This window comes from Fundulus heteroclitus, chromosome 19 (genome assembly GCF_011125445.2).
Source record: "Fundulus heteroclitus isolate FHET01 chromosome 19, MU-UCD_Fhet_4.1, whole genome shotgun sequence".
Classification (NCBI taxonomy): Eukaryota; Metazoa; Chordata; class Actinopteri; order Cyprinodontiformes; family Fundulidae; genus Fundulus; species Fundulus heteroclitus.
In genome coordinates this window covers 18,010,855-18,022,506 of record NC_046379.1, presented here as the reverse complement: position 1 = coordinate 18,022,506, position 11,652 = coordinate 18,010,855, and the positions used below count along the sequence as shown (strand labels likewise).

At 43.7% G+C, this 11,652-nt stretch overlaps 1 protein-coding gene across 8 annotated transcripts in view; it reads right to left on the bottom strand.

Moving 5' to 3' along the window:
• meis2a (Meis homeobox 2a) overlaps positions 1-11,652 on the bottom strand; it is a 102,066-nt gene that overhangs the window by 6,726 nt on the left and 83,688 nt on the right. For 3 of the 8 annotated variants that reach the window (XM_012861580.3, XM_036150402.1, XM_036150403.1), the window contains exons 10-11: positions 3,704-3,762; positions 1,803-1,913 (exon numbers count right to left, since the gene is read on the bottom strand). In XM_012861580.3, the coding sequence (XP_012717034.1) occupies positions 1,803-1,913; positions 3,704-3,762 (170 nt within the window). Of the gene's footprint in view, positions 1-584; positions 664-1,802; positions 1,914-3,703; positions 3,763-11,652 lie in introns of those variants that run through there. The other 5 variants (XM_036150404.1, XM_036150405.1, XM_036150407.1 and 2 more) reach the window with 3 other exon arrangements.

Here is an 11,652-nt window from a genome sequence, read left to right as displayed (position 1 = left end):
GCTCAGGGACCGTAATGTACTGCGGTGTTCCCGTCTTTGCATATAAGATAATTTGGGCATCAATCCTTCCCCAGACAGATTTATGTCACTCGGAGGACAGTTTCACTTCTCCTTCTTTATTGCTTCACTGGAGCCTGCTTAATTTCCCCCTGTCAGCCCCTTCCCCAGGAGATGTTATTTTTTCCCTAAATGTCCAACATTTGCATTGGCTGTCTGCGACGAGGAGAGCGATGGCGCTATTGTGATAAATAAATGTGTGCACGCCATGCCAGGTTGCTTCTTCCCCCTTTTCTTTAGCCTGCCGTTGTCCCGTGTCGGCTGGCGTCTACAAGTCGGGGTCTTCGCTGCCCCCGGGACGGCTCCCACCGGTTTCACAAGTCCCCAATTCATCCCCAACAAGCATGTTGCTAAAACATTTAGCCGAGAGCTGTTGCCGTGCATGAAAACTCGCCGTGAAAAGACGCCGTGCTGGTCAGCTGGCAAGGTATTCTGGGATGGAAAACCTGACCCTGACTTACCCTGACTTAGACACAACAGTAGAACATGTAACAAAGAAATTCCCAGTACTTACTTCCCCCTTTTTCTTTGCGTTACAAGATGTAGGTTACATGTAGTGCCATTGCCCATCCATGCCCATATTCATCCCCATTCCACTCATAGGCCCTAGAGAGAGGAGATAAATGCCAGGGGAAAAAAAAGAGATCAGCGGGAGTTTGAATCACAAAAAGGTTGAAGAAGACCCATTTGTAGAGAGGAAAAAGTTGGTAAATTTAAGGTGGAAATGATGAAGCAGAGGAGGAAGAGTGCAAGCGTGTTCACAGTGCCTTGTTAAAGAGCCTATTGAAAAATTTTTTTACATTATTGCCATATACTAGAATGTATTTTACGGGGAATTTAAATGATCGACAAACACAAAGTAATGCATAATAAAGAAGAATGAAACGGTCACACCGTTTTCACACCCTCTCACAAATACATTTCTGTAATTTGCGTTGTACATTTGTATTTGGGCGTGTTTCATTGCACTTACAGCTGCAAAGTCTAATGGTGAATGCCTCTTTGCATGTCTAAAGGTGAAAAATATTTGTCCATTTGTTTTGCAAAATAGTTCCCTCCATCTTCCAATCAACCACCAGGTTTTTTGCTGTTCCTGCTAAAGAAAAGCATCCCCACAGCCTGATGGTGCCCCCCCGTTCCAGTCCTACGAACCGAGGTGTGCATCTTCATCCTCTTCTTGTCAACCTGAAGCCTTGGATTTATTTTGTTTTGGACCAAACCTCTTCACAACTCTGTCCCTGGCCTGTCCGGTGTGCTTCATCATTGATGCCATATCTTGCTAGTGTTAGTGTGTGTTAATAGTGTTGATTTCTATTTACGAATCAGGTGACTTCTGAAGGCATTGGTGACCATGGAGTCTATTTAGTGGCGTCAGAGTAAAGGGGTGACTACATATTTGACTTTCAGCACACGTCACAGTTATCCATGTGTTGATTACATAAAACCTGCATAAAATACACATAAATTTATTGTTTCAATGCGGAAAATGTGGAAAACCTTTACTCTTTACATTTTTTTATTTTTAAGGCACTGTGGATGTTGCATGGCAGGAGAATGCACCTTGTCATAGTGGTTTATGTGGTTTCTTTTGTACCTAGGGTAGACTGGCGTGACTAGATCTCAGGACCATCGTGTCAGTGAGCTTCAGCTTCGCATTATCCAAGAGGGCAACTACTGAATGGTAAAGTAGGGGTGTTGAAAGGAGAGAGCTAAAAAAAAAAAAAAAGAAACAACGATGCATTTACCAGCTGGTCGGATCCCCATGTGTTGCTGACCGTCCAGCACGAAGCTGCCCATCGGCTGGCCCTCTGGACTGTACGCTGCTCCTTGGCTCACTGAAGGATCAAGAAGAAAACCTGATTGTAGTCAAAACGTGGACATGAAAAAGGGAGTGGGGCGGGGTGGGGGGGAAGAAGAAAAGAGAACACACCAGACAATCAGCAATTGTCTCAGCTCCAGCCCAAACATACTGTAAGACATTGTGCTCGTGTTTGTGGACCGCATTGACTGACGCGTGGCATGCAAACACGCGTACAGTGGGCCCTTATGCATGCAGGCGCGCGCGCACACGCTCGTGCGCGCATGCTGCCGGTGTCGTCGTACAGCATGCTCGCGCCGGATACATTGTTATCGAAGCGAGAAAAGAGGACGTGCAGTTTGACAGGATGGGAAGAATTTAATGCTGTGGGGGACAAAAGAAGCCATGTGCTTCTTTTCTGAAGTACAAGAGATGCAACTCCATCAGACCTATAAGGTGCATAATTATCACTTTATGTGAAGGATTTATCTGATACCACAGAGCTCAGCAGTAATCATTTAGCTCAGTTGTGTTTGATTTTGCTTATGATTGGCTTTAGTAAACCGCTGCATCTCATTATTCAATGTTTTCTTATTTTGTCTCTTTAAATCAGCCTTATTTCCATGTATACTATTGGGAATTTCAAGGGCTAGACCAACACAAGGTAGAGCATGGTTTTTGAAATTGAAAGAAAAATATTACTTTGATTTAAAAATGATTCACTAGTAGAAATCTGAAAAGTCTAGAATGCATTTGTACTCAAGTCCCCGCCCCTCTTCAGACAACATTTCATTTAACCAACATTCATTGTTGTCAATTACAGCTGCAGTTCCTTTGAGAAATGTCCATCTTCCCGTCAAGCAGCTGCTGAAGAAAAGCATCCCCACCGCGTGACGCTGCCACCACCATGCTCAATGTGCAAATAACCCAATGGCTTCAGAATCGTGCATTTGGTTGCTGAATACATATGCACGCCGCACTTTTCAAATTCATTTGAGTGGAATTCAGAAAACCTTGACTGATGTATATAATGAAAATGCATATTCATTGGTGTTTGTGGTTCGGTCATGACAAAATGTGCAAAAGCTTAAGCTGTGTGAATACTTAACTTAAAATAATAACAATATTTCAAGATAAGTTACTTGACATTTGTCTGGCAATTTCAGTCAATTAACCTTACAGATTAGTTCTCACAGCAATCAGATTCAATCGTAATAATGTATCTCCATAGATGTTATATAAATGTACAGTTTTGGTTGGAACTTTATGCTTTTACTGATTGATTTCTTGATACTAACGTCTGCTGATTAACTACATTAGATAATAATTCAGAAGAACGATTTTAGAGGAACTGGAATATAATCCAGCGCAGAAAGTGAGAGTATGTTAACGTACTTAACCTTAGGTAAAATGAATTACCAAGCAAACCTAAATCAAATCAAAACAGACTAAAAAAGGAGACAAGTCATAAGATGTTGCTGCATCTCCGGCACTCCTCTTGTGTCCAATTAGTAATTCACAGAGAATGCTACTATAGCCCTCTCTCCTCTAAGACTGGGAAATATCCAATTAAACTAGATCAGCAAACGGCGCGCAACATTTAGAGCAACACATTGAAAAAAAAGGGCAAAAGAGAATTAGCAGAGTAAACAGAAAGGATCTTCTTTAGGGTTAATAGGTGAAGAAGTGCAATGTTAGACAATCAGGGCTCAAGGCATGATGTTTTTGCACGTGAAGGACTTTAAAGGGATGTGTTCTTGTAGAGGAAGACAGGGGTTAAGAACACGCTCGTGCAGACTGGCTGGATCGTTCTGCTTTTTATGTCAATATTTTGACTCTTTTCTTTACCTGCTCGATTCGACTGGTCAATCATAGGTTGTACTATTCTTCTTCTGGCGTTAATAAACCTGGAAAAAGAAGAGAAAAAAAACAAAGAGGAAAAATAAAGGTTAAATCAACTCCTCTTTCACACTCAGGAAGATTCATCACAGGCCTCCACAAAGACAAACAGTTTTGCATGACTTAATGGCAACATTAGCCACAAAGTCCTCGAGAGAGGCGCGCACAACAAAACAGAAACAAACAAAAGGGCAATTGTGTGCTGACTTGGGAACCCAGTGAGGGATACTTTTAATGTTCCATATGATCTATTCCCCGCTCTTTTAATAAAGCTTTTGATTACGTTTGGTTGCTATGGGCACTAGGGAGACATTTCTCAAGTATTAAGTGCAGCCTGGGCACAGAGGCTTTGGGCACATCCCTTTCTCCCTCCTCTTTTCTCAGTCACTCCTTCAGCCAACACCAACTTCATACATGGAAAGTCCACAGAATATGCCGGTCTCTCTAAATGTCATTTTTGCAACACAACAGTTTCTTTGTAAACAAAACGCAGAGCACAAATGGTTTCTTTCATTGCATCCATCCATTTTACCCCCACCGACCACAGTTCCCCTTGGTGGGACCCCCTCTCTGGCTGCATTGTAGGGGGTTCTGCTCCCCTTCCAGCTGTCCAGAAATGAGGACCAGGCATGGGCCACTTCGTGCTTTCACGAGGTATTGTTATGTCAGTGAGCCCATCAATTAGGCTGTCTGAAGTTTTATCACCACCACAGCAGCAAATAAGCGCAGCTCCACAAAGCCTTCCCGGCCGGCCTCGCTCCTGTGGCTTTACCAGCGTGGAGCCAGAGGTCATCGGGAGGTGAGTGCCAGCCGGGGGCAACCTTTTTAACTTCCAATGGGGTGCCTTGGGCTGTGTCAGGCGCAGGGTGCACGGCCACAAAAGCCAAGCCAGCTCTCAACCTTTCCCTGTAATTTTGACCCCCTTTCCAATACCGTTTTTTCTCCCATTCGCTTTCAAAAAGTAAAAAAAACTAAAACTTGGCAGCGGCAGCGCTACAGGTAACACCATGTGTTTGACATTAAACAACAGTTTCAGATCACGCTGGAGCTGTCCAGCATGCTGGTTAAAAAAAAAAAAACTATGCAGGTCAGAGAGGGAGAAGAGAAGAAAAAAAAAAGCTCCACATCCCTCCTCTAACACACAGGCCCACGGCACCATCAATATGGCTAAAGAACCGGTCATTAGAAGGAAGGGAGAGCTGGAACCAATTTGGGCTCCTAATCCCCCATGAAGCCCCGATACCTGCCCTTACCTTCTCCAATGAACTTAAACGACTGTAATCTGCCCGACTCAAAGTGACATGGTTAAACGTACAAAGTGCACGGCTGGGAAAAGAGAGACGCGGTACTCATTTGCCAGGGGGCATCCAGAGTGCAGGTACGCAGGGGTGCTGTGGGCCCCCGAGAGAAAAAAAAAAAAAAAAAGATGAAACACATCCATATGAGGAATAGAAGAGGGGGGGAAAAAACATGAAGGTGAATCAAAGTTAGACCGGGAATCACTTGATTGCTACGTGTTATTGGGGATTCAAATTAGGACTGAGAATATTTCCTTTTTCTCATAGAACAATAGATGAATTGTTGTAAGAAAGCTCTCCTCTAAAACTAGACAATGTATCCATAGTAGGGAACATCTTCAATAGCTCTGACTATGAGGATGCATCTTTTTACCGTTTCTGTGTGTGTTTTGGGAAGGGGAGGGGGCTGGACACGTGGCGTTTTGTTTGGGCATGTGACAGTGATAGTGATGCAGCGCAGGATTGTAGAAGGTTTAACCGAACCACACAACCAATGTCAGCGGTGGGGTCGTTTTTTTTTTTCACTGTGTCAAGAAAAGTAGGGAAATCGGTATATATTGGTTATTGTCTATGGCAGACACAATAATATCAGATATCGATATTGGCCCTGGGGCTGCAGAGTGGTAGCTCTGTTACCTTGCAACAGGAAGGTCCCGGGTTCAAATCCCGGCCCCAGGAGGGAGGTCTGTCTGGATGTAGTCTGCATGTTCTCCCTTTGCCAGCATAGGAGTGTGTGTGTGTGTGTGTGTGTGTGTGTGTGTGTGTGTGTGTGTGTGTGTGTATGAGTGCATGGTTTTTTGCACTGTGATGGTGGATAATAATGGTAATAATGGTTAACATCTAGGACTGCTTATGTAACGCATGTTTGCATCTGAATATTGATAATTATTGGATGTTATTTTCTGTTATCAGAAAATATTGTTGCAGTGGCAAGATGTGCATTAGTACATTATTACAGGATTAAAAATATTTAGGTATACAAAAGTATTCCCAGCATACTTTTTACAACGTTGGAAAGTGAATTAAATTCAGTTTGATACATTTATACACACAAGGATTAATCTACAGCGTTACAGATGTACATGAACGGCATGATTATGTCACATATTTATACTGTGTGACTTTTTTGGAAACGGCATTAAAAGGATGTTACTACAATCAAAATAAATATGAGATAAATAGGCTTTAAAAATAATGGACAAAAAGTCAATTTCATACCATCATGGCAGAGTTTTAATGAAACAAAATGAAAACCAGATTAAATGCAGTGATATTTCACTAAGATAGAGCTGTAAACAGAGAATATTGTAGATCAAACTCAGAAACTGGACCTTTGGGTTGTCAGCTAGAACAGAACTAAGAAACGTTACACCCTATCTGGTAAATAATCACATCAGGGATGAGTTATAGATTAGTAACCATGCTTTTTTTTTTCAATTTCAATACTTTTGATCATTAGTCATTAAAAAAAATGTGATTTAATGTTTCTACCTTGTTTTATACCACCAACCTGACAGAAAGTCCAGATGGAGATTACCCTCTATATGTAAATGTTGTACATTTACATGATGGACTGAAGCACTTGTGTTAAATAATGTGCACAGTCCCTATTAAATAAATAAATATTAAGTAAACAATATAATATTAAGAGAAAACAGTTTAGAAAGTAAACAATAACTCTTAAAAATCACACTCCCTCTCTAAGCACAGAGCACACTGCTTGTAAATACATGCCCCGCCTTCTCCCTTTCCACGTTCACGAAAGGGACTTAAAATCACAACCATGTGCATTCATACCCACTCTGGGTCATAACCATAAACACGTCATACTAGAGTCGTTCTACCCAGGCGCTGAATTTGACCGTACGATTTCCAGCGACGGCGGAGGAAATTCTCCGGAGAGCGCGTGCTGTAGGATCAAAGGGATGTTTTCAATTTCCCTCAAATATTCTGAAGGGGGAGAAAAAAAAATGTGTTGTTAGTGTTGTGTTTAACCAACTTCTTACAGGAAATGTTGAACCTAAAGTAGACTGGTAGAAAGGTTGGGTGTTTGCTCTCATTAAAATGGTCATTTTTAATATGAAAACGCCTCAGTGCTGTGAAGATATCCAAATGTTTCCCACAAGGCCTGCTTCTCCGATGGGTTGTAATTCTGTCAGCATTCTGAGCCATAACTAATATCATCATATCCCGCCACAAAGACTCAGCTTTAGGGTTGCCACAGTAACCAGCAGGCAATGAGGTGCACTGAAGGGAGTGGCGGGCTAGGGTGGGGGGGGGTTGACCGCGGCCCCTCTCTCTCGTGGCCTTAAAGCACCTTTTATCAGCCCGAGTAAAGCCAATTGAGATTATCAGACTCGGGCTTGATAACAATGTTTTCCCTCAACCCGTGAGCTGCTAATGGAGTGTGCTTAGAACAACACAGAATCCTCCGGAGATGAAGGCCAGTCAGCTTGGATGGACACTCAGACGGATGGGCCCGGAGCCCCAGGGGACTCGCGGAGGTTGACCACAGGGGCCGAGCATTCCTAAACCGCTCGCTAAAACACACGTGCGCGCCGACAATTGACACACCGCCACCGCGGACACGACCACAACCACCGGCAGCATGTCCCACGGCAAACCAGAACACAGGAGACGCGCAGGCAGAAACGCTGGCTTTAAACCTCCACCCTAAAGCTCATGTTTTATTATCTACATCTGGCGGTCCGGCTTATTAAGGCCTGCCTCTGCTCGGTGTTTGTGCACGGGAGCAGCGCACACACACACACGCACATGCACACACACGGTACACAGAGCACCTCTCAGCATGGGAACTCCATGCTGTCTTCAAACAAATAATTAAAGCCAGGGTTAGGGGGTCATAAGGAGGTCATTCATCGGGATACAGCTCAGAATGTGTACAGCGCCGCAGGAAGGGGGCCAGCAGCAAGCTCCGCCGCCGTTTAATGTAAGGAGCTAATGTCGTCCAGCCAATAAGCCTCGAACACATTTTCATGTCGCACATCAAAAACCCGGAGGAGCGTGCACGGTGCGCGCACGTGCGCGAGTTCACGTCGCCGTGTGTATTGCACATGTCAGCACATTCTTCACAGTATATTGCCAACTGGCTCACAGTAGCACTTCCAGCTGACGTGCCCCGTAAACGCTGCGAGACACGCACGTACACAAGCGCACACTCGCGTCTCCACCCGGACGACCGCGAGGACCCAGCTCCTCCACGAAATGAAGTGGAAGGCTCGCTCGAGCCCTGACTGTTGTGTCTTTGTGGGTCGCCGAGGAAAATAACAGACAGATATGAATGATGGAGCCAGGGCAGCGGGAGTCCACTTGGCACAGGGTCTCCGCAAGGCTGGATCAACACTGCATGCTTGGTTAATAATATCTGTTCTCACATGAGGAGGTGGGGGGGCTCCGCAGAAAGCTTTTTATCTGCTAACTACCTCGTCTAGCTTTGTATGTCGGTGTGTATTTTGACATGGAAGAATTAAAGACTTCCCAGTTTTACAATGCCTTGCAGAAGTATTCTTACCCTTTGACCTTTCTCGTATTTTGCCATGCTACGACCACAAAACTTCATTTATTTCTGAGGTTTTTTTTTTTTTTTTGGACACTCCAACACAAAGTAGCAGGCAATCTTCAAGGGCAAAGGGAAGTTTTGAAGTATTTTCCCATCTTTCAGATAAAAATCTAACAAGTGGGGAAAGCATTCGCATTCGACCCCTTCTAGTAAACTGTCGGATCGCCTTTCGCTATAATTAGAGGCTCGAGTTTGTCTCCAACCGCTTTGCATATCTTGAGACTTTTCCTTATTCCCATTTCCTTATTCTGCAAATACGTCAAGTTTAGTCAGGCTGGACATGTGCTAACATCAATTCTCAAGTCGTGCCACAGAATCTTGATTGAATTTAGGTCTGGATTTTGTCTGGGCCATCCTAACGCATATATGCTTTGATCTAAACACAGAATAGCTCTGGCTGCACGTTTAAGGTCGCTGTCCTGCTGAAAGGTGAACCTCCACCCCAGTCTGAAGTCTTTTTCATCCTCTAACAGGTTGTCTTTCTAGAATTGCTCTGTATTTAGCGCCACCTATCTTTGGATTGGCTCGGACCGGCTTCCTCTTTTCTGCGGGAGAAAAAGATCCTCACAGCATGACGCTGCCACCACCATGCTTCACCATGGGGATGAGGTTGTACAGGTTGATGCGTGGGTGACCAGGTGACCTCTGAAGGGAATTGGTAGCACAGGATTAGAGTAAACGGGGATGAATGCAAATTGCTCTATAGTAATAGCTGCTATGTGTATGTTTAAAGACCAAGGGGTGTGAATACTTTTGCAAGAAGCTTCTTTTACCAACCGCCACCCTAAATCGCACAAATAACTCCTCTTTTGAAGAGATAAGTTACCTGACCTCTCTTTGGTAATGTCAGGCAGCGAAGCAGCCCACAGCATGATACCACCGCCACCATATTTCTTCATGGTTCACTGTGATGTGCATTTGTTTTCTGTTTTGTTGATTAGGTGACTTCTAAAGCTGGTCGCACTGGATTTCATTGAGGGTATCAGAGTAAAATGAGCTTAAGACAAATTCCTGCCACACTTTTCAGTTTATTCATCGTTTCCCTCACATTTCACCGGTAAGCACAACTTTGTGTAGGTTTCTCACATGAAATCCTAGTGAAACACATTCAAGGCTGTCGTCTTAACTTGAGAAAATGTGAAAAAAAAAGTTAAAGAAGTGGGAATACTTTTGCAAGGCACTGATTTAGTTTTTTTTATCCCCAAAACAAACAAACAAACAAACAAACAAACTTTATTAAAAGATAACTGGTGACAAATTCTGTGGAAGGTTACAGAGAGTTTAAAGATGCAATCAGTGCAAACCGGCCTGTCTGTTCAGGGCTTACCCTTTTCTTTCGTATTTCCTCATCTCAGTCAGTCAGAGAGGCCTTGTTTCTGCTTAACTGACTTGCAGCCACACCTGGTAACTCTGTCATGTTGTCAGCATTCCTGCGCTGTAAAATTGTCATGCCTAACCACCCTAGCCTGGAGCGCAGCCAAGCCATCGAGTGTTTGAGGGAGGGAGATGGAACCCCGCCAATCAAGAGCGGGGTCACCCGTTTGACGAGTTTGTGATGAAAGAAGGAAAGCGAGCCACAGCTAGCGCTGGATGAATCAGAGAAACACTGAACGCGTCCGCGCAGAGATTCCAAAAAGATTGTGGCTTGGAAATTTCAACACGGGGATGTTGACAGTTTATTGCCCGTATGGCTGACCAGAACATGCCCGTTTTTTTTAGTTTTTTCTTTCTTTCTAAACTCCAAAGCCAGGGAAGAGAGTAGAAGTTTCCATTTGTCAGTCGGTCTCCAAGGCCCCTGTCTGTCTCCCTTGTAGGAAGATTACATGCAACACAATCTGTACAAGAATGTGCTGAGCTCAATCCATGATCACTGCTTGCAAACACGACTGTCCTCTGGTTCCTATTAAAGCTCATTGCTTCCATACTTCCGCCTCAGCCCGAAACAAAGCCTGCATCTGAGTTACAGCTCGCAGGAATCAGAAGAGGGAAGATTTCAGTTTGATCTCCGCTTTCATAAAAACAACAACAACAACAACCAGAAAGAAAGAAACAGCCTATCACTCAGTGTCCTTTGACCAGGAAGCACATGCAAATTAATCCCATGAGGAGGGTGCATTTAGTATAAGCAAACACTAATTATGGTCTGGTCAGACACTGGGGCAGTCTGGGGTTACTGAATCTCCAACACTGATCTATTGTGGTGTCAACATCAACGATTTAATCAGCTCACATGGTCCTGCAAGATCTCCATAACAGTTTATATATTGGGTGAGTCTGCCACCAAGCTGAAGCAGTATCTCCACGTTTATCGTAAACTATGAGAAGGAAGGTTTTTGTAGGCTTCACTTAACCAGCTTGGAACAGATCCATGGTTCTCAAACGTAAAGTACCACCAGCGGCCCTCAGACTGCCTTTGGTGGGACTCAGAAGAAACTTTAGTGCCTATGGAATCCACTGTTTGTGCGGTAAGACGGAGCCAATTCGCTGAGATGTTGAGCACCAACAGGCAAATATAGGAATTTTTCAACCACATTCTTCTTTGGTTGATTGTGTCTCAAAGCGAAAGGCAATGGGGAACATTTCAGGAATTTCCAGTATGAACTGAAGCGATGTGTGAGCCAGGGAACTGTACTGTGTGAGGGATTTAACGTGCCGCTGTCAAAGGGTTTTTCGGACGCCGCGACTGTCAAGTTTAAAGAACGCCAGAGCCAGACAGAAAGTCTTTGATTAAAAATGGAAATAAGTCAATAAATATTTGTATGGGTTTTCTTTTTAGTTTTCACCCGCTCAACAATAAAAGCTAAGAAAAAGGAAACGTTCTAACTTTTTTAAGTCAGTTGTTTGTTTTTTTTTTACTTCTTGGTCTAGAGAAATCTTTCCTTTGTTCTCAGCAACAACTGCAGGATATGGCTCATTCTGTCATTGAAAAGGCTTATTGTATTTAGACAAGTTTAATGAACGGGTGTGTGCCCAAGTCTGCTTTCAAGTGAAAGTTGCAGGATGTTTATGGTTTACCATGA